This window comes from Lissotriton vulgaris, chromosome 11 (assembly GCF_964263255.1).
Source record: "Lissotriton vulgaris chromosome 11, aLisVul1.2, whole genome shotgun sequence".
NCBI classification, from domain to species: domain Eukaryota; kingdom Metazoa; phylum Chordata; class Amphibia; order Caudata; family Salamandridae; genus Lissotriton; species Lissotriton vulgaris.
In genome coordinates, this window is record NC_141699.1 from 266,866,210 (window position 1) to 266,893,306 (window position 27,097).

The following is a 27,097-nucleotide window of genomic DNA, read 5'->3' on the forward strand; positions in this document are numbered from 1 at the left end:
TCCGCCTGCAAGCGATTGTGTACTTATTTATCAGAGCTTTTATGTCGGTTTTCATGCAGGTCATCTGCAACCGCTGAGGCAGGAGGCCAATTGGAGGATCGAGGATGTACGATGTCATGGGGGTTTAAAGTTAAATGGTTCCTGACCTGTAAGGCATAAGCAGAAGGTCTGGAGAAGTATGGTCCGAATTATCGGTACCCGTGTCTGTGTTGGTATCTGTGTCCACCTTGTGCTTTTGTTGTACACTGGATGAAGCATAAGGGCCAGAATATCTGTGATCTCCTAAAGGAGCCTGAGGTATACTAGCTAAAGCCTGTGCGTGAGGCCATGTGGACGACTTGGCTTTCGCTCTTGTAACAGTGAATGCAGAACCTTGTAAAGATCCGAAATCCTCCGGAGTTTGGAGCCCATGGCACTTGATGAAAGTTTCTAATTGCGCCGTAATTGGTATTAAAACGCCAGGCAGAGCCTGATTGACTGTATTAGGGACGGCCTTCTGTATGGCTTTAATGGACTGTTGGACAGACGCATCAAGGGAATCCACCAACTTGTCCTCCAGATAGGTCCTTGCTGTTCCTCATAGTAGCCATATGCATCCCCCTCAAAGGTGGCCCAGTCCTCCATTCTGAAAGGTTGAACGTAGTCACCACCGAAAATGCCAAGTCTATTCCAGAGGAATTAGAGGGGAGTCAGCACTAAGGAATTAATCCTGATAAAAATAACTCCTCAGCAAAGCTGTAGCCCAATTATGTCAGCCCTTATTGTTGGGGCATCAAGAGCCAAAAGTATAGGAGTTTGCACTCAGGTCTCAGGCCAACTCGAGTTTTTACAGCCTGAGGCAGGCGTCCCCACCACACTGCGGGGGTTAAGGTAAGCTGTCGAGTGGCAACTGGCGTTATAGGAACATCGATCTAGGAGGGAAGAAGTGAAAAGACGGTGCATAGCACAAAAGGAACCCAAAAAGAGCCCAATTGGGCTACGCGCATCTGGCTCTGTGCACAGCAAATTGCGGGCCCGATGAGGGAAGGCTCTGTGTTTTTGATAATCAAGTTTATTGATTTTATACAAACACAAATTAAAAGCAACACTGTGTGAGTTTCAGTTCCGTATATATGGCCTCATGGAATCATGAACATTATTATGACAGTCTATATTTAACATTGTGCTCGTACAGCAGCAGTCACTCCAACATACCTAGCCATTTAGCCTATACCGGACGGTGTTATGCCAAGCAGTCTCCAGCTTTATATAAGGGAAGTTCTTGTGCAGCGCACCAGTCCACCCCCATGCGCCATGTAGAGGTTTTTGGTGGAGCGGGATTTTTCCAAACCATTGCTATATCACGTTTGGCCACTACTAGGGCAGTACCCAGGAATTTCTTATCCACCCTCGACCCATCCAGACCGTCTATGACACCCAGTTGTCTGTTCAGTGGGTTGTGTGGGACCACCCATCCCAACACCTCTCTGAGCTCCCCCTCCTAGTGCATTCCAGTAATGCATGTGAAAAAAATCTGCTTGGTCCTTCCTGCATCGCGCACAGGCGGCGTTTGACATAAGGCCTGCCCTGTATAGGCGGGTGGGAGTAAGGTAGGAGGCGTGGAGATAGTATAGTTGAACCAGGCGGAGCCTGGCTGAGTTCGTAATACTTCTGGGAGCCGTTAGGCATCTCTCCAGTCTCCCATCTGGCCTTAAGAGATTCAATGGCTTTTGGACCATTGTTAGTTAATGAACGGTACATCTGCGATACACCCCACCTTCCCCAGATTCCCTATGGTGATCTGAGCTTCGAGGGGGCTGTGTTCTGGCAGGGATGGGCCCGGTAGTTCGTGTGAGTCTTGAGCATGACGGAGCCGCAGATATCCCCCCTTGAGACCAACCCCTCCTCCCTGTTACCCTGCTGCGTAGGTTCAAAACTACCCACATCCCAACTAGCAGAGCGCCTAACGCCCCAAGAACAGTTCAACAGTTGCGGGGGAACACGGGCTAGTTGGGACTCTGGCTGCTAGAGGCCTGCCCTCACCCATCAAAGGAGAGTGTCATTTTGAGGGCCCCTCAGTCCAGCAGGGCCAACCTCTTATGGTATATCCCCCATCCCACATCATCACATTAAAATTTTACACATTACAGTTTGCTGGGGAGTATCCGCGATTCCAACATCATGCAATTTTCCGGTCAGTCTCTGTTGGCTGTCAGTGTCATCGGCCTGTGGGATCTTCGCCTCCAGGATCGTTGACTCCGCCTGTCTGCGTCCGACCTGCCATCTGCAGAGCTCGGCGAGTGGGTGCGGGTGTCTCTCCAGTTGTCTCCCATGGTCGCTTCTGACCTCCATGTGGCCGCCTTATCCAGCCGTGCCTGCACCTCCGCAGGGGTCGTGAAAAACAGTGATTTCCCACCTGCAATAATTTTGAGCTTTGCAGTGAAAAACATCATATACTTGATTCCTCTGTCCCATAGCGCCTTCTTGATCCCATCGAAGGAACGCCATTCTTGTTGGATCTTAAGTGTGAGTCCGGGAAAAAACGCACCATGGTGTTTTCGTAGTGTAGGTCCTCTTGCAGTTGGGCCGCTTGTAGAATTGCATCACGGTCCCTGTAGTTGAGTATTCTTGCAATGATGGTCCTGGGGGCCGCCCCAGGCTATGGTCTTGGGATCTGTGCCCGATGCGCCCTCTCAATCGTGAAGTGGGAGGAGATCTGTTTCGGCTTAAGATGGTTGAGAATTAAGTCTTCGAGAAAGAGGTCTACGCTCAGCCCTTCTGAGCCTTCCGGGGCCCCCCACCACTCTTATATTAATGCGGCAGACCCGCCTTTCCTGGTCTTCGAGCTGAAGGGCCATCTGGCGATGTTGGTGTACAAGCTGTTGTACCCGCTCTTTAAGTTTTTTAGTGGAGGTTTGGAGTTCCAGAACGTTCATCTCGGTCACCTTGACTCTGTCCGCGGTTTTGTTCATGTAGGTCCTCATCAGGTTCATTTCGATGGAGACCGTGCCGATTTTGGTCTCAGGCTTCGCTCCCAGCAACTGGATGGCTACCATTATTGAGCTGAGGGGTGGTTTATTGTCTCCAGCTGCTCCCTCACCTTTATGAGGGGTGCTCGCTGGTTCCGGTGTCATTCCCACGCATCCCTGGTAAGTGATTCAATGGCGCTTGTGGAATTGTGCCTGGCGCTCGGTGTTTGTTGCCGCCAGCCTCCCAGTTATACCGGAGGAACTGTACCTTCCAAGCGCCCCAGGCCCCGATGGGCCGATGTGAGCACAGTCTCTGGGGGGAGGGGAGGCAGTGCGGAGATCAGCTGCTTCGATCCTGCCCCCTGTTACGGCCAGACGGCATACATCTCAGGCGAGGTAAGGCGCAGGGCACAGATCACGATCCTCCGTCCCCCTGCCGCGTGGAGAGCGACAGCTGGGAATCTTCAGGCCGCAGATTCCCGCCCTCCCAGCGTGGCCCGGACGGACCTTGCTGCAGATGCCAGTGTGCTGCAGGCCGCGGCAGAGGGAGGGGGCGGGGGATGGCAGAGCGAAGGATTGTCGCAGGTCCTCACCTTAGCGGACAATCAGCCATGTCGCGCCTACTGAGGGCGGTTCCGGGGCCCACTTTCGATCCCCGCGCTGGCCTTCTCCAGCGATCCCTGCCCTGCCTCGGAGATAGCGATCAGGGCGTAGGAGCGTCTTCCGGGATCGGAGTTTGGCGGCGATCGGGTCGACCAATGTTCCGATAGCTCTAGAGGTATTTTCGGGACTCATGCTGTAGGATTAATGCCGGATCTTCGACAGCGTTAGCGCAAACCAATTATTTAACATTTAAACTGCACACATTGCTTCTAACATATTAACAGACACATCAAAAGCTCCTATTGAAAAAGTTGATAGACAAATGGCATTGTAATACAGAACAGAAAAAATATTTTGGAGACCCTTACAGGAGTTCTGGCTAGGCTATTAGTATACGTATAGATGGGTACTAGCACACTGTGTTTGTAGAATGTTTTTGTTATTCGTCGATACCATGAGCCCATTCTGCATAGTTATGTCTTATGTTAAATAGAAATTGGTACCGTACAAGGTAAGCAAAGTTTTTCTATGATCCAGTATTGCTTCTGCTATGCAACCATGTTGCTGGTGACACTTCGGAGTCTGCATTCATACTTTCGGAGTATTCTTCCTCCTGATCTCCTTTGTCTTACTGAAATGCTCTTTAAAAAACATTGACTAAAATCTAGAAAATGATTATATTGTGTGTCAGGAAAGATCAAGGAATACAGTGGTGGTAAGCAGATAGTTTCCCCTTTCTGTCAGTTCCCATGAAACTTCTACACCCCATACACACTCAAATCTGGGATTATATCTGATTGGCACACTTTTTACTGAGTACACATGCAGATTTAAGATTGGATCATATATGTTTCCATCGTTTTGTTCCCTTTTCTATTACTTCGTTTGTTAGTTTTTCTTTGTTTATTCTTCTAAGTCTTTATAGATTCATTTTACTCACATCCACAGACTACTGTGTTATTTGGTCAGAATTGATTGTAAGCTGTGGAAATTGTTTATAATTGCAGCCTCCCTCTTGTTAGAACATGCATCCTGGGAAGGGTCATCTAATACAGACGTTTACAGCGCTCAGAGGTAAGCATTGTTTTCTTCCTTATCATACTAAGAATGTATGTAATATTGTGTATACAGAGCATACAGGCTGAATCATCAATGGCAACCAGTCCTGTTTAATGAATGTAACAAGAACGCATATGCCCTGGTATTTTATTACCAGTACCCTTGTTGTGTTATCAAATACACAATTACTTCTGTCAGTGGTAACACAGATCACAGAAATCCACTCTGTGTGTTTATTAGTCTCCTGCTACTACGGGGTCCTCAATCAAAACACTTTTTGTGAGGAAAAAGTTCTCCAACAATAGCGGAAAGCATCTTTGAGCATGTTAGAGACATTGAGAACCAAAGTATTACTGCCTTGTGTGATATGAAAGACCAGCAATTGTTCTTTAATTAGTACTTGCACAGATCGAGGATGCAGGTTGAGGGAGCTCGTAGCAGGAAAAGGTCTCCATGAATGAAGATTTCTGCTCTGTCTTGGCATGCTTTGGGATGTGCTTGTCCAGTCATTCAGTCAATACCCCTCTTCCTACTAGCAGACAGACAGTTTAGCAGCCCAAATGGGAGACTTACAAAATAATTCAAGGGTTCTGCACTTCTGAAATCCCCAATAATCTTTCTGTTCTACTGACCATTAGCAGATATCTGAGAATAAGACTAACGGAGTTCTTCCTTCTTTGTGCTATAGAGCAGATTTCTCCTCACTTGGCGCTTTAGTTCTTACTTTACACACTTGCTGGTGCTGACATTTTACAGCCAGTCGTCTCTTAGCTCCGCTCACTCCTCTCCGTCTACTCGGGAGGCCAACCCCGGTCCATCACATTTTCAGTTTTTCAATGTGTAAGTCCATTTACTCTTCTAGTCTAGTTCTCAAGTGCCAACATCTTGATCTACTTCTGCTTCTATCCCTTTGTATGGCCACCTCTGCTGCCTGTTACACAGTACCTGACACATAGAAGTAATGCTGTGATCCTAATGAATGGGGGACGTCTTTGAGAACTGACTTGTGACCGGGACCGGGATAGTATCTGTACTGCTTCAAAAAGAAAGAGAGACAGTGGAACCTTCCTAAATTATAGCACCTAAGCCAAGTCACTCCCAATTTTAAATCGCCCCCAATAATTTGTATGGGGGAAGGGTGTGCACACTGATTAACACCCACTGTCACAGTGTTAGTTCATCAAAGAACTCAAGTAGTCAATACATAAACGCAAAGGTGCACCACACATTTTCTTGGTTGTGATTTTCTTTATTCCAAAAGGGTGTACAATCAAAACACGGGTTTTCGCAGCCTGGCAGGCTGCGAAAACCCATGTTTTGATTGTACACCCTTTTGGAATAAAGAAAATCACAACCAAGAAAATCTACGTCTGTGATTATTAGTATTGTAGTCTAAAAACTGTGTGGTGCACCTTTGCGTTTATGTATTGAGTATCTGTACTGCTGCCTGCCTGCTCACCATTTGCTGGGGGTACCTCTGTGTCTTCGCGGGTGAGCTAGTCTGCCTACGGCGCCTCTTGTCAACCGCGGACCGTGCGCTGCCCAACTACAACATCCACAGGGCAGCGCGGTCTCGCGGAGGTGCTCAGCAGTAGCCCCCCACCAGGGACCTTCAAATCGAGCGCGGGCCAACGCACCGCGGGACGCGTGCGGGCTCGCCCGATCGAAGCCTGGGCCAAGGGCGGGCCCGTCCTTGCCCGGACGAGGCTGGGCTGGGCCTACTCCTTTGGTTTTATTGTAATCTACTTCCATATTAAGTGGTTACCACGTCTCTTGTCACTGAGTAGCGATTATAACTGCTTCCCCCGATATATATACTCGCATTGTTGTAACAACTGATTTATATAGCATAATGGGTAAAAGGAAACTATCAAGCCCAAAACGTACACATGCTGCTAAGACAGGGGTCGATTCCCAACAGACTCTACTGAACTATCTAACGGGGCGGTCGGGGTCCTAGATGAACAGATATTGTCTGTGGAGGAATCTATTGAAGCAGGACCCTTTAGGGGGAGCTCGAGGGTCGCACCGCTGGACGAGTCCCTTCAACCAGGCCAGGGCACTTCGAAATTAGTCCAGTCTAACAGTTGCGTCCATCCGAGCTCCGATGAGATTGTCTCTATTGATAATGATTGCCCCACCCAACCACCCCAAAAGAGACAAAAGAATCCTGGCATGACTGATATTCAAAATATTAATAACCCCACCAGGACTCAGTCAGTGAATAAGACCCAAAAATTTGCTAAACAGACTCCACAAGGGAAGAAACGGGGGGGCCAAAATAAAGGTCAAATGAAGGGCAAGCTAACACCAAGTGATAATGTGGAAATGCACAACGACATGAAGAATCTGATAACACTGGTGGAGCGGTTAGATCTATATATGAGAATTAAAATGTATCAACTATCATCTAGACTCACCAGAGTGGAGGATTTCACCTTAAACAAAAGCACTAAAGGGGAGGTGGTTGATGGTTGCTTGTTATCTAATCATCCAGACTTGGGTGAGAATGTATATCCTGGGTGTGATAAACCCCCACCTCTAGGGCATCGTAATAGTAATGCAAGGAACGAGAATGGAAAAGAGATAATATTCGTAGCACAGACTACCCCCGAGAACATGACAAGTAGGCTAGCTATTGAACCCGCAGCTACCCGTGATAGCAGGCAAGTGAAGGGAGTGGCTGTCCCCACTGCGAGTTAGATAGGTCCCTCTGATCTAGCCCAACCAACTAGCAATTCTAACACACTACGAGGACAGGCCCCGACCAAAGTCCCACACTACGGCGCACAGGTGAACCTGACTAATCATTTAGACCTCCCTCCGGCAGCTACCCCATATATTGTGGTCCTGGCTAATGTACCTGAAATAGGGACCATAGAGGAAGAATCATGGGTATCCCTGAGAAACAGATCCCTTCACTAGCTTGGTGGGAAGGTTGGCCTGACAAATCAATTATTCAACAATTTTAAGATGGTAAGAAGGGTACAGTGGGTGGGTGGATTGGAAAAAAGACTAACTGGAGATTGCATTGTTTTAACTTTTGTGTCTCCCTCATTGGTAAAAAAGATACTAGCGGGTTGAGAGAACCACTTTCTAGACCCAGTAGGAATAAACATCTTACCTCTGGGCTTTTTCTACCCTCCCCCCCCCTGTATTGAGTAACAACACCACTGAACCTGGTTTTCATACCTTTAATGACCCAAGGCGGTACTTTCTCCCAACTAGTAACAGATTTAACATCCTTTCAGGTCTGGATGACAATGACTGACTGACTGACAGCCATCTAATTACCTCAAGTTTAGGACAAATAGTTTGTGGCACAGAACAACAACTCCCGGATCAATTGACGACACTAGTTCCCCCAATGATTTTAGGTCCCATGACCAACTTACTAGGTAAAACCACAAATGCAGCTTTGGGGGGTGGTCAAAAAGAGGTGACCCCTATAGCAGTAGCAGTTGGTGACATTGGATTAGACCCACCACCCAGTACTCCCATAAAAATCTCCAGTAACAGGGACTTCTTGAAACTTAAAATCATCTTCTGGAACGTGGCCGGCCTTCGACCAAAATTAACTAATGATGCCTGGTTAAATCTAGCAAGGAATTATTCCATTCTATGCCTTCAGGAGACATGGGCAACAATAGATTTACATCTTGAAGGCTATAAAACTTAATGTTCGTACGCCATTCCATCAACTTCAGGTAGGCCACGTGGTGGGCTAACTATCTTTCTTGCAAATACTGTACCAATTGAAAAAGTTTTGAGCTTGAAAGTAAATAAAAACAAATAATTATTTTCTGGTCAATTTCTACAATAATTTATCGTCACCGGACCTACTGATAGCCGTGAACGATCTTTTGCATACGCTCTTAGATCAAAAGAGCAAACATCCCAAAGAGACCTTTAAATTAATTTGGGGGGGAGATTTTTACCGATCTCTCTGCTCCAACATTACTAATAAAAATTGTGGAATAGTTGTTGAGCATAACAACGCAGTGACCCATTTCTTCCACTCACCTAGTGGTATGCGTCTGAACGAAATAATGGTCGCTTTAGAGTTGGGTTTTGCTAACGAAGAAATGGCTAATCCAACTCCTTTTTCTGCAACTTTTAATGGAAGGGGTTCACAGAGTGTAATTGATTATATTCTGGTAACTAGCAGCTTAGCGCCGAGCATCCGAGATTTTGTAACGGTAAATAACGCTACAAGCGATCACTAGCCAATAACTGTAACAATAGACATCCCAATTAATCAAACTACTCAGGACTCACTAACTAACTTGAGACAACAGATGTTAAGTCTGGATATACTAAAGGCTTTGCATTAAAATGGCTTAATATTAACTCAGTTGAGATGTCTAAAACAATAGTCAGGAAAGCGATGCCAAAGATTGAGAAGCGCCTAAACCCTGATACACCGCCCAGTATGATACTCCACAGCTGTGCTGCCATCACCAAGGTAATTCAAGAAGCTTTAATCCGGAAAGTGAAGGGGAAAGGACAAACAAAGAGAGGATGGTTTAACAAGGCTTGTACTAAAGCATACTCCTCACTGAAATCTGCTCTACATAAATTACCAAGGGATAGGTTAGAAATCATTAATCTTAGAAACAACTATAATAAAACACTAAAAGCACGTAAGGTGGAATTAAAAAATTATTTGTGGGATCAACTCCACAAAACTGCGCCATGAAGGATGGTACCAACTTATGGAAGGTCGTAAAAAACCCCTTCTTACAGGGCGAAACTGAACAACCGTCGATAGAAGTAGCGATCGATGCCACTGCATGGGTTAAACATTATTCGGAGATCTTTGGCCATAATTCCAGCAAGTCCATCGATCTAACTGATCTAGCTGGGAATATATCTGTCCTCCCTATTCCACTTATGTTTACCCTGCAGGAGGTAGAGGAAGCACTGTTCTCCAGTATTAGGGGTGTCTTTCATAGATTCACATGCCTGAATCATTCCCCGTCGTCGGAGTGGGAGCCCACGGTACATAAAAAAGCAGTCGAATATACCATTTGCCTATAACACATAACAGTATACCCAACCAGGAAGTAAAATAGCCCCAGCTACAGTAAATAAAACTTCCACCTTAGAGACTATCCAGGTCATTATGTATAGACCAAACTGCAGCCAATCAGGTCACAGCTCCCACCAGAATGCTCTCCCCAGAGACCCAGGCTCTCAGATTTTGTAGCACCGGAGTGTACCGGAGTAACTTACAGATAAAACAGCCTGAGTGAGACTCTGAGGGGAGGTGGGTGGGTGCATGTGAATCTATGAAAGACACCAATACTGGAGAACCACAGATTACAGGTAAGTAACTATTGTTCTTCTCCAGTATTAGGGGTGTCTTTCATAGATTCACATGCCTGAATCAGAGTAGTGAGCAGTAATAGTAGCAATATCATACATAGCTCTTGGACGCCAAGGCACATAGCAGCAATGCAAGAACATAATGAAAAGCAATAACATATTAGGCGTCAAAAGAGCAAAAGGAGGTGGGAGAGAAAAAACAGAGGCTCACCTTATTGAAAAAGATTACGCAGGACTGCTCTTCCCACTGAGGCATCGGTATCGCTTGAAGAATCCAGACAGTAATGCCTTGTGAATGTGTGCCTGCTGGACCAAGTTGCAGCTCTGCAGATTTGCAGCAGAGGCACACCAGCAAACAAGGCAGTTGAAGAGGAGACTGCTCTCGTAGAATGAGCTCTAGGCAAGGTCTGTAAGGGTTTTCCCGCCTGTTGATGGCAGAGCCCTATCGCTGAAGAGACCCACCTAGCGATAGTCTGTTTTGTCACTGCACAGCCTTGTCTTGGTCTGCCATGCGCAACATATAGCTGATCCGTCTTTCTGATGGCAGCTGTCCTGGAAAGATAGAACTTAAGACATCGTTTGATATCGAGCGAGTGTAAAGTTCGTTCAGCTGGTGTCTGCGGATTTGGAAAAAACGTCTTAAGTATGACTGGCTCATTCAGATGGAAATCCGATGGTACTTTGGGCATGTACTTCGGGTTGGTGCGCAGTATCACCGAGTCATTCGTGAATTGCAAGAAAGGTGGTTTAGATGTAAACGCCTGCATGTCACTGACCCTTCTGGCTGATGTTAATGCCAGCAGTAATGCAACTTTCCAAGTGATGAACTTCAGATCTACTTTATGAATCGGCTCAAAAGGATGGCGCATGAGTTGAGCTAATACAATATTCAAGTGCCAGGATGGAGGTGGCCGACGTACTGGTGGAAACTTACGAAATAAACCTTTAAAGAATTGCTGGATTATTCTTGAGGAGTATAGTGAATTCGTACCGTCTTGGCGGTATCTGGATATAGCCGCTAAAAACACTTTAAGTGTTGAGTGTGCCAAGCCTGATTTAGCCAGATGTAAAAAGAAAGGTAAAATCTTGTCTGGTTCAGCATGCATAGGATGTAAATCCATACTTTTGCACCAAGCACAAAAGCGCTTCCATTTAAGCCTGTAAGTTCTGTTCGTAGAAGGTGCTCTAGCATTGTTCAGGACTTCTTGACAGTCCTGTGGAATGTTCAAGTGTGCAAACTCATGGTGTTGAGGAGCCAAGCTGATAATTTCAGAGAATGAGGGTCTGGATGATATATTTTGCCGTCCTGAAGTGTTAGAAGATCCGGAATTTGAGGCAGCTGAACTGGTTCGCACTCTGAGAGGAGAAGAAGCTGTGTGAACCAATATTGCCGGGGCCACTGTGGAGCGATTAGAATCATACGACACGGTTGCCTCCTCATTTTCTTGATGACCTTGGGAATTAATGGAATCGGAGGGAAGGCGTAGGCAAAGAGCCGTTCCCAGTTCATTGAGAGAGCGTCCCCGCAAGATTCCTTGTGGGGAATCCAGCTCGCAAAATGAATACATTTGTTGTGGTAGGTCGCGAACAGATCTAGATCGGGGTGACCCCATCTCTGGAAAATTCGATCTAGTGCTGGTTGATGCAGCTCCCATTCGTGAGTGCTGCATTTGGATCTGCTCAGGGAATCTGCTAGCACATTGGCTACTCCTGGGACATGCACTGCTGTCAAGTTGATGTTGTGTGCCAGGGCCCAATTCCAGATTTCCTGAGCTTGCTGGGACAACCGGGCTGATCTTGTGCCCCCCTGTATAGATATGGGCTCAAAGGTGAACTCACGGCGTCATTTGGGGTGGAGAGGGGGGTTAGACAGGGGTGTGTCCTGGCTCCCTTCCTTTTCACCCTTACACCAATGGGTTGGAAAAAGCAATGCTGAAGGGAAGCCAGGACTTACCGCGTGTCGGAACCCGTCCGATACCGGCTCTTCTCTACGCCGATGACACTGTGATATTAGCCAGAGCCCCAGTGGATCTTCAACGTAACATAGGGAGATACAGGAATTTTATGAAGGGGCTGGACCTCAGAATTAACATCAAAAAAACATTTACAATGTACGTAGGGACGGGGTTCAAGAAAACAAAGGATATTTTTATTGATGAGACAAAACTAGAAAGAACGTCTACATACCCATACTTGTGGATCCTAATTGACAACAAATCCTCATGGAAACAAGCGATAGAGGTTAGGAAACTAATGTTCCTCAGGGCAACAACAGACTTGATAGCTTTTGCACAGAGGTTGGGTAAAAAGTCTGCTCCTGAAATGTTAAAAATATACCAAGCTAAATGTGTAAGTGTAGCTTGCTATGGAGCGGGGGTCTGGGGTCATAGGAAGGTGGAATCATTACAGAAAATCGAAAATTTGTTACTGAGGTACTTGCTAGCACTACCGTAAAGTTCTCCATCTTATTGTTGTCATATAGAACTGGGTCTGGCATATATCTCAGACATTATTAAAATGCAACCGATACTTTTATGGTACCGGGTGTGGACTTCCCCCAAAAATGAACTCACACAAAACCTCCTTAATGACTGCCTTCTGTTACAAAACAGCCAGAAAATTAGTTGGCTAACTTATGTGAAAAGTTTCTTCTATGATTTGGGTTTAGAGAAATACTATCTGTCTCCCCTGTCTATCGCTGAAGTCTCCAAATCTACATTAAAGAAGATTTGCATGTCACACCTCGATGAGCTAAGACGTTCAGCATTCTCTGAATACTCAGGTTGCCATTTGTATTCAGCCTTATTTAACATTTGAGATGAGTAATTATGATAAACTGTTGTTGACCCGTCTCAGGTGTAACATCTTCCACCGTTTAGTCTCATTTCCACACGTCAATGATTGGTCTAGGAATCTCCCATTCTGCCCATGTGATGATGTCTCTCCCCAGTCCTCGATACACATTGTATTATTTTGCAAATTTTGCAATGACCCCAGAAAGATTTGGATTATTCCAATTTTAAGAATGATGGGTCTGCGTACCAGTCGCCCAGCCTTTCTAGCCCTACAATTTGCTGAGGATGTGTCCTATGCAAAGAGTCTTGCCCGCTTCCTAAGATTGTGTGTTAGGCACAGAGTAAACCATGGCTAACAAGATTTAAAGTATTCACATTTTGATAATGTAACCGAGGAAATGAGAAATTGAAACCTGGGGTTCGAGGCATGTGGGCTGCTGAATTCATATCTGTGCATTGATCGCCGCCTAGTGTTGGGTCCGGATGATTGCACATTGTTGTCCTGGAAGAGTCTTCGAAGTATCACGAGATAGGTTGCTCCTCCCCTGGACTACAGTGCGCATGGGCATCCTCTCCATCCTCAGATTGTTTTTTTCCGCCATTGGGTTCGGATGTATATTTGTTGACTCAAGTTAGGAATCGATAAAAAACGTTATATTTGGCCAAAAGGCCTTTAGTTATTGTCAGTATTAACTTTGCGATCGGTGCCCAGTACTTGTTCCAGCTCTGTCCTCGAGCCGGACGTCAAGAAGAGCCGCGAGGCTATTCAGCACTGAAGGCCCGGTCGACGCCAGAGGCCTTATCGATGATCCACTATGGAACGGAGCCCGTTCAAGAGATGTCCCGTTTGCAACTCCAAGTATCCTCACATCGACGTCCACCAGGTGTGCAACAAGTGCCTGTCTCCGGATCACGATGAAGCCAGCTGTATGGCTTGTTCTCGGTTCTGATCCAAGAGGACGATTCGCCTTCGACGCGCGGCGCGGAAGGAAGCCCAGCAGACGGCACCTGACCCGGTGAACATCTTCGATGCCGAGGATGATGATGAGGAGTCGAGCAGGAAATTCAAGAGAACCTGTCTGATCCTGAATCAGAGATCGACTCCAGTTACGATGCGGATGTGGAAATGGTCGACAATGAAGACGTTGTCAACGAGGTAGGAGACGACGATGAGGCCCTTGGGGCCGTAGAGGATAGCTCGAGCGAGGAGCTAGGCCCAACCGTTGATATGGGGGCCGAGACTAGAACACTCTATGAGGCTCAGGTCGAGGGATCGCCACATGGCCTTACCCAAGATCAAACGCATAGTTCTACAGCCTCGCCTCCAGGCCCGGCTACGGACATTTCCAAAGAGCCATCGGTTGATCGATCAAAATCGAAACCAAAAACATCGGTGACTATTAAACCGAAGGGCGTGGCTTGGGCGCCGATGGCGATGGTCGCCTGAGAGCTCGGCTCCGGGACTAAGCCCGAAATTATCCTGAACATCGGTGGCTGAGGGGCACCCCAGACCCCGAATTCGGTTGAGCGAGGCGACGACACCCTGCCGAGGGCCCTGGTGGAGTTTGGACAGGGGTGGCTTTGAAGAAATGCCGAAGTTTGCGGAGTGGCGGAGGACGACCCAATATGGCGCCCGGACCCCTTTGTCCCCTTGAACGGACCTACGGAGTTGAGGAGGTCTCGCGGATGTCGCCCGGCACCCGGCTTCACCAGCCTCAGTGGCTTTAGGCATTAGACATTGGTTGGATCGGACCCTCCACAGCGGGACCATACTCGATTGGACGACCAGGCGGGTGCCCACGCGTTAGAGGGCGCCGGGCACGGGTGCCCTGAGGTCCAGGCGGTGGACTGCACCGCGACTCCGCAACTAGCTGCGAGTTCCTGGCCACCCCGACTACATGGATGGCGCGACACTCGGGCGCCACAGGACAACCGGGGGAGTTGGTGGCCCTTGCCCCAGAGCTGTAGTGGGTGAACGGGCCGGCCCGACTCGGAGACGGGTGTCTCCGCCCCCTTATCGGTGCCATCGGACGCCGTGGCGGTGGCGTGAGCCGAAACGGCGGAGTCTCCACAGGCTCTGGAGAAGGAGGTCGCCCATTCCGGACTGGAGGGCGAAATCCCGGGAAAGTCGTGCTGGACACTTGCACACGGAGACGCCTACTCCGAGACCTTTGCGGAGAGCCCCTGGCAGCATGGGGAAACCTAAAGGAGCCAAGGGATCCAGCCAGGCCACCTCGGACTCTGAGGCCCAGGACAAGGAAGAGCATGGAGATCCTAAACGACCTGGTGGCGCACCACTCCAGCAACAATTCGACCGTGTACTGGAAGCCATAGAGGCAACTCGGTCGGCTCTACAACAGGACATTGCCCAGGTGGCGACTGGCCTGGGCCTCCTTAGGGCAGACCATGGTAAACTCTCAGACCGGGTCAAGGAGGTGGAGAGCGCGGTGAAGACTATCGAACCGGCGCAGAGGACCCTGGCTGCGACGATCAAGGATGCCATGTCCCGAATCGAGACCCTCGAACGGAGGGCGGAGGATGCGGAAGGCCGAAACAGGAGGAATAACATTCGGGTAGTGGGCCTGCCGGAAAAGATCGAGGAAGGCGATATGGTGCACTACTTGGAGACCTGGCTCCGAGACACGGTGGTCCCGGAGGGCCTGTCCTCCTTTTACACTCTAGAACGGGCCCACAGAGTTCCAGCGCGGCCCCCACAGCTGGGACGAGCCCCGAGGCCGGTGGTGGCGCGGTTGCTCCATTTCCGGGACAGAGATCTGATCCTAAATGCCGCCAGACACAATGGTCCGTTCCAGGTTGCAAACAGTCAGGTGAATATCTTCCCTGACTATACCTACGAGACGCAGCGCAAGCGGTTCTCCTTCCTGGCGGTTAAGCGTGAACTCAGGAGTGAGGGTATCCAATATTCACTCCTATTTCCCGCGAGGCTCCGAGTCATTGTCGACGACAAAACCCAGTTCTTCGACACCCCGGAGGAGGTCTGTGACTGGCTCGAACTGTACCGAACGGGGAAGGATGGTTATAACGCCTCGACCCATCAGGCGGAGGAGCCGGAACAAAGGAGGCGCTCTAAAAGGGTCAGGAACCGCCGCGGCCGCACGGGTGGGCCCTCGACAGCGGAGACATCATCTGAGCGGAGGGGAGTGTTGGAAGTTCTGTCGGAACTGTCGGGAGCGAGGAGCGAAGACATCGAAGAGGAGGAAGACAACCCGGGTGCTCAGGGGGCACCATCGGACTCGGAAGACTCAGTGGCAGACAGTACCCACACACCGGTGATCACACCGAAATCGGTGGAGGACCTTTTGGACGGACAAGGGTAATGGGATAGGTTGCCTTGTTTTGGGTGGGGGCCCGGCAGGGGGGAGGCGGCTGCCGTTCTTTGTTGCTGACAATGGGAGAGGGAGGGTTGGGAGGCTTCTGCTCTTGCCCCGAAAGATTTTGACACAGGGGGGGGCTTATTATAGTCCTGGTGGCCTGGGCGACGAGGGCCCACTGCCTCCGCTCAGCCCGCACCTGGCCCATAAGGCCTTCCTACGGTGGCGACCGTGGGACTAGTGGGGTTTTTGGGGTTGTTCTTCATAGAAGTTTGGATGGGATCTAGATGGCGCAGTTTGGGTCCTGTTCTGGGGTGGTTGGGAGGGGGTTTTGTTGGTTTTTGGGGGGTTTGGATCTGGTTGGGGAAAATGGCCGCCGTCAGCGCTGGGAGAATTGATGTCCTTTTTTTGTGGGGACCCGGACGGGGAGACTGTGCAAGAACACTCTGGGACAATGGCTGATGTTGCTAACTTGAAATGTATTACTTGGAACGTGAGGGGGCTTCACACTATGTCCAGGCGTCACAGGGTCCACGCTTATTTAGTGCGTAGGGGAGTGCAAATGGCGCTGCTGCAGGAGACGCATCTGAACAAGGCGGAAGGGGCGGCGCTTCAGCGTAGGTGGCGAGGGCAGGTCTTTTCCACGGCGTACTCTGCTTATGCCAGGGGGGCGCTAATATGGATCAGGGCAGGAGTCCCCTTCCAGGTCACGAGGACAGTGTTGGACCCAGAGGGGCGTTTCGTGGCCATATCAGGCACGCTGGGAGGGAGGGACTTGAATGTCTGTTGTGTGTATGCCCCTAATGTGGACCAGACTGCCTTCCTTTCCAGGTTATCGGGCTCGTTGGCTCACTTTTTCGCCGGTCCCCTCCTGCTGGGGGGAGACTTTAACTCCGTGGTAGATGTAGACATAGACCGCTCGCATCCCCCGCTCCCCGATTCCCCGGTCCGGCGGACGGCTAAGGGCCGTCAAGATTGGCAGACCCGCTGGGGTTTGACGGACATCTGGAGGGCGCATCACCCCGCGTCTAGAGATTATTCGTACTTTTCGAGCCTTCATGAGCTGCATGTCAGACTGGATGGCTTTCTTGGTTCGTCCGAATTAGTCTCGGCAGCGGCCCGATCGGAGTATCTATCGCGGACCATCTCGGACCATAACCCCCTCCTGCTGGACATTCGCTGGTTCCCTGGGACGCCGGCGGTACCCACCTGGAAGATGCGCCCCGAGATCCTCGAGGACAGTGTCTTCAAGGCAGACCTAGGGGAGAGAATCACGGATTATTTTGCATCCAACGGCGGCTCCGCGAGTACTAGGGCGTTCGAATGGGACGCTTTCAAGGTGGTGGTGAGGGGGTACTGTATCTCTAAGAAGGTGGGCATGCGGCGTGTTATCCTGGCTGATCTAGACGCAGCGGACCGAACGCTCCGCGAGCTCGAAATTAGCCGACCCGGACACCCGGAATTGCAAACACAAACGGTAGAGGCGAGGGAGAAGGTGGCGGTGGAGGTCGAACGGCTCCGCTGTTTCGATTATAAGGCCTACACGGTCCGATCTATAGCGGAGGGCGACAGATCGAGCGCGTTACTGGCGTGGTTGGCCAACCCTGCGCGCCAGTCCCAAACGACGACTAGGATGCGTAGGGCGGATGGGACTGAGGTGTGCACCCAACCGGAGATTCTTAATTGCTTCCGGCATTATTACGAATGCTTATACCGCAGTCGCTCCGCGCGTGACCCAGACCGGCTTGATAACTATCTTAGCCCGCTGGAACTCCGCACAGTGGAACAAGAAGTGGCGGACGCCCTGGGATCTGACATCGGCTTGGGGGAGATCCGCGGGGCCATCAAACGGATGGCGAGGAACAAGACCCCGGGCCTAGATGGCCTGCCGGTGGAGTTCTATGCAGCTTATGCTGACCTCCTGGCCCCTCGTTTACTGGTGGTCTACAGGGAGGCGAAGAGGCTAGGTCGCCTCCCCGGCTCGATGTGTGAGGCGTTGGTGGTTCCTCTCCTCAAGCCAGGCCGAGACTCGTCTGACCCGGGGTCCTACCGTCCCCTCTCAATGCTGACGGTGGACTACAAAATATTGAGCAGCATCTTGGCCTCGAGGCTGTTAGGACATATGAGCTCCCTAGTACACGAGGACCAGGCCGGTTTCATCCCACGGCGAAATACGACCATGAACATCCGAAGGTTGTTTCGCTTGCTCGGGGAACCATTCGTGGATGCCCCGTCCCCGGTAGTTTTGTCGGTGGACCTGGAGAAGGCTTTTGATAGCCTGGAGTGGGACTACTTAAGCGCGGTATTGCGGAAATTCGGCCTTGGGGAAGGATTTATCAAATGGACAGCAGTTCTCTACGCTTCCGCTTCAGCCAGGGTTAGAGCGGGCCCTTTGATTTCATCGCGATATCCGGTGGAGCGTGGCACGCGGCAAGGGTGCTCCTTATCCCCGCTTCTCTTTGCACTAGCGGTGGAGCCATTAGCGATGCATCTTCGCTCGGGAGCCCACTATACGGGCTTACGGACAGCGGTGGGCCCGCATTACGTCTCGCTCTATGCGGACGACCTGTTGCTCTTCCTGGAGGATCCGGTCGACGCATTACGGGGAGCGGAATTAGCGCTTACGGAGTTCGGAGACGTCTCAGGCCTACGTGTGAACTGGTCTAAGACCTGCCTCTTCCCGATGCGTAGGGGTGTCCCCACTCCGGCGCTAAGTAAGGAGATCAGATGGGAACCCGACTGCTTTAAATACCTTGGGGTATTTGTGTACCACGACCAGCCCGACCTCCTAGACGGAAGCATTGCCCGTTGCATACGAGCACTCCGAGGCAGCATGGACTTTTGGGCCACGCTGCCGCTCTCCGTGGCAGGACGCGTCGCCCTGCTCAAAATGGTGGCGCTCCCCCGATTATTGTATTACTTTCGGACTTTGCCGATCTGGGTCCCGCCGGCTACGTTTCGCCGCTTGCGTTCCATGGTGGTCGGGTTCCTTTGGGGCACGGGCCGGCGGCGGGTGGCCCTCAATACCCTGATGAGGCCGAAGGACGAGGGGGGGCTCGCTGTGCCGGACTTCGAGAAGTATTACCTAGCGGCACAGCTCCAGACATACACCCAGGAGATAGCCAGGGAGTTCAGAGGCCCGGAAGACGGTAGAGGGACGGGTATGGCCAGGCACGTCCTCTCCTTTATCGCGCTGCGACAGCGTTTGGTCCTTCGGGACCTGTCGATGGAGGAGCGGACTATCCGACTCTGTTGGAATCGGGCTCATAACAGAGGTCACCTGCGGACCCCATATGCACCTGAAATTCCATTGGGGATGCTGACGGCCCTCCCCCACGGAGGAGACTGGTCACGACTGGCGGACTGGGAGGATTCGGGTTTACAGCTCGTCGGGGACCTGTATGAGGACGGAGTGCTCCTGTCCTTTCAGGATCTCATTGACCGCTTTGGGATCTCCCGGGGTGACTTTTTGCTGCACTCGGCCATTGTGCGAGTGATCCAGGCGCACTGGCAAAACGGACCAGAGGAACCTCAATTGTCCCAGGTGTGCCAGTATGTAATGATGTCGGCGGGCACAGTGAAGGCGGTCACTTGCCTTTACGGCAGGCTGATTACCGAGGGGTTGGTCCCTCTCACCACACTGAAGTCCCGCTGGGAAGAGGACATCGGTAGGGAGATCCCGGAGACGACCTGGTCCCAGCTGGTGAGGCGAGCATGGAAGGGTACACGTAGCGCCCGTTTCCAACTGGTCCACTATTATGTTCTCCATAGGGCGTACCTGACCCCGGTTAAGATCAGGCGTTATTTTGCCACGGCTTCGGCGGAATGCCCTAGGTGCCCGGCTCAGGAGGCGGACCTCCTACACATGTTATGGGCCTGTCCAGGATTGACGTCCTACTGGCAGGAGGTGGCGGCGACTTTGGAAGAGGTGACGGGGAGGCACTTATCGTTCGATGCGGCGGTGGGGCTATTGCACTGGTTCCCCCATACCCCCCGGAATAAAATCACCAGTAAATTTATCGACCTGGGGCTCCTACTTGCTAAACGAGAGGTGACCAGGAACTGGAAGGCACGTGCTGGTCCGGCAGGCGGCAGATGGCACGGTGAACTTTTGAAATGGGCGGCGGGGGAGAGCGCGCTGCGATATCAGTTGGCTTGGAGGCAAAGCAATGAGAAGGCGCAGGAGGCCGCGTTAGAATGGGAAACGCTGGTGCAGGCCCTCAGGGATTATTGTGCCCCCAGCGACTCCGAAAGCGAAGAAGCAACTAGACCCGAGTCCCGTTAGACACTAGCATTAACAGCACTATTACCTTCCCCGTGGGTCAAGAAGTGGATCCTAAAGTGATAAGCTCCCTGGCGCTGATGGTGGGGGGGGGGGGGGGGGGGGGGGGGGGGGAGGGGGGAGTTTCATAATGACTTGAAGTTTGAGGGGGGGGCACCTTTTGGGGGTTGGGGTTTGTCTAGAAAAGCAGAGGACGGACAGTGTATTATCCGGATCAGCTCCTGCATCCTACTGACCCCAGCTACATTCGCCGCCCAACCCCAGGGATATGGGCTGCTTGGCTGTATAGTAATGCTATGGAAGGGGGTCGGTGGGCTATATCTGGTAACAGTTGGCTATAATATGATGCTGGTCGTTACTGTATTGTTGTACTGATTCCTGCAATAAAAATATATTTAAAAAAAAAAAAAAATCGGTGACTATTAAACCGAAAGCACCGGAGACGAAATCGAAACCGAAAGTGCACATTACTTTGGTCGGATCGAAGGCTTCTGAACCATCGGCTCCGAGGAAACAGAAGAGCGTTATCGACCCGGAGAGGTCGCTAAAGGGTGTCGAGCCGAAAGCCGGGGCACCAAAGAAAAAGGTCAAGGACATCGACCCAAAGAAGTCAGCGCCGAAGACCGTCGACACAAACAAAGGACTCGAAACACAGAACGTTCTTGATCCTAAGCGTCGACTCGACAAAGCAAAGGTCGGTAAAGAGATCGAGTCCAAGACAAGCAGTGGCTCTAAGGACCCCGTCGAGTCAACACAACCATCCGCCTCCTTTTCGAAGCAGGTTTCGGACTCGCTGCAACACTTTTAAGGAGAAGGCTAGTGCTGCCGGACCGAAGGCCACTCAACCCCCGAAGACCGTCAGTAAACCCCCGAAGTCGTCGGCACCGATTAAGTTTACACTGCCGCCGCCAGTGGCACCTAAGGCGTTCGCCCCTAAGACGGGCATCGAAGCGGCCAAGAAGGTGTCCATGGGGCCGAAGCCTAAAACTACGGAAGGGGCCACCAAGCGTCGACAGCCTCTGCAGGAAGATCAGTCGAGGCAATTCATTGACGCCGAGACTGGTAGACTTTCCATTTTCAAGCGAAAGATCGCCCCAGAACAGCCTATGGAGTTGTTTAAAATTCCATTAAAGAAGAAGAGGGACTCTGACACATCACCTCTTCTTTTTGAAACTCTACAACAATATGGACAAGAACCTGCTCCTTTTTCACCCACACATTCAGATGTGGATGTAGGGGATGGTGACAATGAGGATTACAGTTATCCTGTTGACACAGATCCAGAAGACCACACTGAACCCTGGGCAGACACTGTCGACCCAGGGAAGCCACAAAATGCCCCTGACAGTCATACCTATGCTGTTAAAACCTCAACCACAGAAGACACGGCTGCGTTTAACGCACTTATTGAGAGGGCCGCAAAAAATCACGATGTCCAACTCCATGCTGACCCTATTGAAGAGGATTTTTTATTTGATACCTTCTCAACCTCAGAGAGAACTGTCAAGACTCTACCCATGCTTAAAGGTATCTTGAAACATGCTGGAGACATCTTTAAGGAGACCACAAGGGCGAGAGTGATAAACCCCAGAATTGAAAAAAAAATACAAATCCGGGGACAGTTGACATTGGACTCTCTGGTTGTTTCAAATGCTCCTAAAAGAGCGAACTCGTAGACCACGGGTGATGCTCCTCCCTCTGACAAAGAATCTAAAGTGCTAGAAGCATCAGGGAAAAGGGTGGCAGCTCAAGCGGCCAATGTCTGGCGAATCTCCAACACACAGGCACTCTTAGCCAGATATGACAGGGCTCATTATGATACACTTGAGACCCTGTTGCAACATTTGCCAGATGAGTATAAGGAGGCAGCAGAAATGCTAATACAAGAAGGGAAACTTATATCCAACGCATCTATTAAGTGTGCGCTAGACGCAGCAGACACTGCAGCCAGGGCTATTAATACAAGCGTTATGTTACGAAGACACGCCTGGCTGAGAATCTCCGGCTTCAAGCCTGAGATACAAACCACTATACTCAATCAGCCAGTTAACCCTGATTACTTGTTTGGCCCAGAAGTGGACACCACCTTAGAAAAAATTAAAAAGGACACAGAGACTGCAAAGTCTATGGGGGCTCTACAGTCGCAGCAGTTCAGGGGTGGTTCTTTTCGTCGCTCCAACAATAGAGGAGCTTCCAGAGGCCAGGTATCCCAGCAGACACAATACAGTAAAGGAGGCACGCAGTCCACCTACAACAAGAACAAAAGGGGTGGCTATCGTGGAAACAGCACCAAGGGCAGAGGTTGTGGAAACAACAACTCCCGATCCTCCGCCACTAACAAACAGTGACGTCTTGTCACTACCCCCGACCATATAACACCGGTCGGGGGGGAGACTACAACAGTTCCTGCCGGTCTGGAAATCCATCACTACAGACAGGTGGGTGAGGCAGCTTATCCAGTACGGTTATTGTCTGGAGTTAACATCCGCTCCACTCAACAGACACCGTCCTATGTCCGCAGAGCATATACAGTTATTGCAGCAGGAGGTAGTCAGCATGCTGCAAAAAGGAGCCATAGAGCTCGTGCCTGTGGAACAAAGGGGTACAGGGGTGTACCCGCTGTACTTCTTGATCCCAAAAAAGGACAGGTCCCTCAGACCCATACTGGACCTCAGGCCCCTAAACCAGTACATCCTGTCAGAACACTTTCACATGCTCACATTACAGCAGGTTCTACCGTTACTCAGTCAGGGAGATTTCCTCGCAACACTAGATCTGAAGGATGCATATTTCCATATACCGCTACACCCGTCACACAGAAAATATCTCAGGTTTACCATTCAGAATCAGCATTATCAGTTCAAGGTCCTCTCTTTCGGAGTGACAACAGCACCCAGGGTGTTTACCAAGTGCCTAGCGACAGTGGCAGCACACCTGCGGAGACAGAACGTTCACGTCTACCCTTATCTGGACGACTGGCTTATCCAAGCAAAGTCGGCCCAGCAATGTGCCACCCACATGTCCCACACCATTCACCTTCTTCACGATCTAGGGTTTTCACTGAATTATCCAAAGTCCCATCTTCAGCCCGCCCACGTACGTCAGTACTTGGGCACGACAATAGACACTCTGGCAGCCAAAGCACAGCCACATTCAGTGAGGATCAACAGCATGCAATTGCTGATACGGAAATTCAAACCACAACACTCACTCCCAGCACGAGTGTTCATGCAGTTGATAGGCATGATGGCCTCCTGCATCTTCATAGTCCTGCACGCGAGACTACACATTCGTCCGCTTCAGGAGTGCTTGGCACGTCAGTGGAATCAGGCTCACGGACAATTAAAAGACCTAGTGTTGGTGACCGGTCGCGCATACAACTCTCTGCATTGGTGGAACCCACAAAACCTTTGCAGGGGCCGACCGTTCCAGGAGCCTGTGCCCCAGATTATACTGAAGACGGACGTATCTCTCCAGGGATGGGGAGCTCATGTACTCCACTACACAGTGCAGGGACTATGGACAGCACAGCACAGCAGAAGAAGATGCACATCAACCTTCTGGAACTGATTGCTATCTTCATGGCAATGAAAGCATTCAAAGTACATTTGTGCAACAAGGTAGTGTTGATCCGGACGGACAACATGACGGCCATGTACTACATACAGAAGCAGGGAGGTACACACTCTCCACAGTTGTCTCATCTGGCTCAGAGCATGTGGAAGTGGGCCATTCAGAGAAACATCTTCCTCACAGCAGAACACCTCCCAGGCAAGGACAATCAGATGGCGGACCTGCTCAGCAGGCACAGCCACCAGATGCACGAGTGGGAGATACATCCATCAGTACTCCGCCCGTACTTCCAGCAGTGGGGTCATCCAGAGATAGACCTCTTCGCCACAAAGGAAAACGCAAAATGCCAAAGCTTTGCCGCCAGGTTCCCACACCCTCAGTCGCAGGGAAATGCGATATGGATGAACTGGTCAGGCATATTTGCATACGCTTTTTCCCCAGCACCGCTAATACCGCTGGTGGCACGCAAACTGAAGCAACACTCGATGACTCTCATCTTGGTTGCTCCGACGTGGGCATGCCAACCATGGTACACCACGTTTCTAGACCTCTCCGTGGTACCGCATCAAAGGCTACGCCTCACGCCCAGGCTTTTGACGCAGAGCCATGGCGACATTCAGCATCCAGATCCGCAACAGCTCAACCTGGCGATCTGGCTCCTGAGGTCTTAGAATTTGGCTACCTCAACCTGCCTCCTGACTGTATGGATATCATAAGGGAGGCAAGAAAGCCCACCACTAGAGCATGTTATGCGGCGAAATGGAAGCGGTTTGTCATTTATTGTGCCAACAACGACATTAATTTGCTAGATGCATCTACTCACAAAATCATCTGTTATCTGTTACATCTATACAAATGCAATCTAGCCTATGCTTCCATTCGTATACATTTATCCGCAATAGCAGCTTATCTCCAAAACAGGCAGCATCTCTCACTCTTCAGGGTGCCTGCCATTAAAGCTTTTCTGGAGGGACTCAAGCGAATTATTCCTCCCAGACACCCACCAGCACCTATATGGAACCTGAATGTGGTCCTTACCAGGCTGATGGGACCACCTTTTCAGCCTCTACACTCCTGCGAGATACAATTCTTGACGTGGAAAGTGGCTTTCCTAATAGCAATCACATCTCTACGACGAGTTTGTGAACTTCAAGCACTAACTATCCAAGAGCCATTCATACAGTTTCATTCCAACAGGGTGGTGCTACGCACTAACCCTAAGTTTCTGCCTAAAGTAGTTTCACAGTTCCATATGAATCAAACTATAGACCTGCTGGTGTTCTTCCAGAATCCAGATTCAGTGGCAGAGAGAATGCTCCACACACTAGACGTCAAAAGAGCTCTCATGTACTACATAGATAGGACAAAAGATTTCAGGAAGACAAAACAACTGTTTGTTGCCTTTTCCCCACAACACAAAGGCAACCCCATTTCAAAAGCAGGTATAGCCAGGTGGATCGTTAAGTGCATACAGATTTGTTATCAAAAGGCTAAGTGCACATTAACGATTCCCCCGAGAGCCCACTCAACACGAAAGTTGGGGGCATCCATGGCTTTCCTTGGAAACATTCCTTTAGAGGGGATCTGTAGAGCAGGCACATGGTCTACCATACACACATTTGCTAAACACTACTGTGTAGATGTGCATTCCAAACAGCAGGCAGCTGTAGGACAGGCTGTTCTAAAAACACTTTTTCAGACTGCTGCAGCTGGCACGGGCAGCCGCCGCTAAAAAGAGGGACTGCTATATATTCTATGCACAGATATGAATTCAGCAGCCCACATGCCTCGAACTGAATATGCTACTTACCAGTATGCATCTGTTCTTGGCATGTAGGGCTGCTGACATTCATATCACCCGCCCTCCTCCCCGGCGCCTGTAGCGGCTGCAGCACTCAGAATTACTCTTAGCATGGTCATCACTTACTGTACTACACTCCATCTCTGCCACAATGGCGAAAAACAATCTGAGGATGGAGAGGATGCCCATGCGCACTGTAGTCCAGGGGAGGAGCCACCTATCTCGTGATACTTTGAAGACTCTTCCAGGACAACAATGTGCAATCACCCGGACCTAACACTAGGCGGCGATCTATGCACAGATATGAATGTCAGCAGCCCTACATGCCAAGAACAGATGCATACTGGTAAGTAGCATATTCGTTTTTGTCTGTGCAAATACTGATGAACTATGAATTTTTAACTGTATTTTATATTGTTCTTAATAACTAAAAATGTATTTTTATTTTGTACATACTGTAACTTTATCCTATCACAGTTTTTCTTATGAACTTTTATGGTTTTCTATGAACTTGGACACCGAATAAAGTATTTTGATTTGATTTGAATGGGGGCTATATTCTGAACGGTTCTCTTGCTGGCCAGAATTTTTGCAGGAGTTAGCATCTGTGAGGAGGTTTTATCTGGCATGTGGTAGCGTCAACAGGCCCCAATAGAGGCCTTTACGAGAGGTGAAAAGGGGTGGGGCGTGGGGAACTTGCCCTGTGTCCTTTTAAGGACTAGCACTTACACAAGGAGGTGGAGCTGATCCTCTGGTGCAACCTTAGTAGTACTGATCGGGAGAGAATGAACCTGATGAGACATTCCTAGAGTGGAAGTTTTGCTCTACCACATGATACCGTGGGGCTGGGGCTTCTATTCCAAGAAAGAGAGTTGGACTTGTCGGGAAGCACTGGATATGAAGCCTCAGTCCTACACTAGGTTTTGAGGAGTTTGGTGAAGTGCTCAGTGTCTGAGGCCTTGCATTTACCCGTGGTTTCTTTCAGTTCAAAATAGAATTAGATTTGTGTATGAGAGAACTATTCTTTAGACAGCTTGTCTTGACTATAGTATGTTTCTCATATAGGATACCCAGGATTTGCCATTTGAAGCAAGGCCTTTTTGCATAGGCTACCCAAGCAAGAAAAGGCTTTGGAGATGGTTTGAAAAAGCAAACGGCTAAATAAATAAGTTATTTTTGGTTGTAGCGTTCCCATGATTTGAAAAGTAGGTCAGTAGGCTAGAATCTACCATAATTGATGGGGGAAAGAAGAACTATTAACTAGTGAGGGTGTGTACTTGCATGTTTGCGGGACTACAATAGATTTGAGGACCAGTTTCTGATCCCACCTATAGATGGCAGGGTCCCTCAAATGATGAGAGTAGGAGACAGCCCGG

General features: G+C 49.9%; 1 protein-coding gene across 1 annotated transcript in view; it reads left to right on the forward strand.

Moving 5' to 3' along the window:
• LOC147679638 (acyl-CoA dehydrogenase family member 11-like) overlaps nt 1-27,097 on the forward strand; it is a 415,381-nt gene that overhangs the window by 381,368 nt on the left and 6,916 nt on the right. The window contains exon 14 of the mRNA XM_086943210.1: nt 4,559-4,625. Coding sequence (XP_086799336.1) covers nt 4,559-4,625 — 67 coding nt within the window. The remainder of the gene's footprint in view (nt 1-4,558; nt 4,626-27,097) is intronic.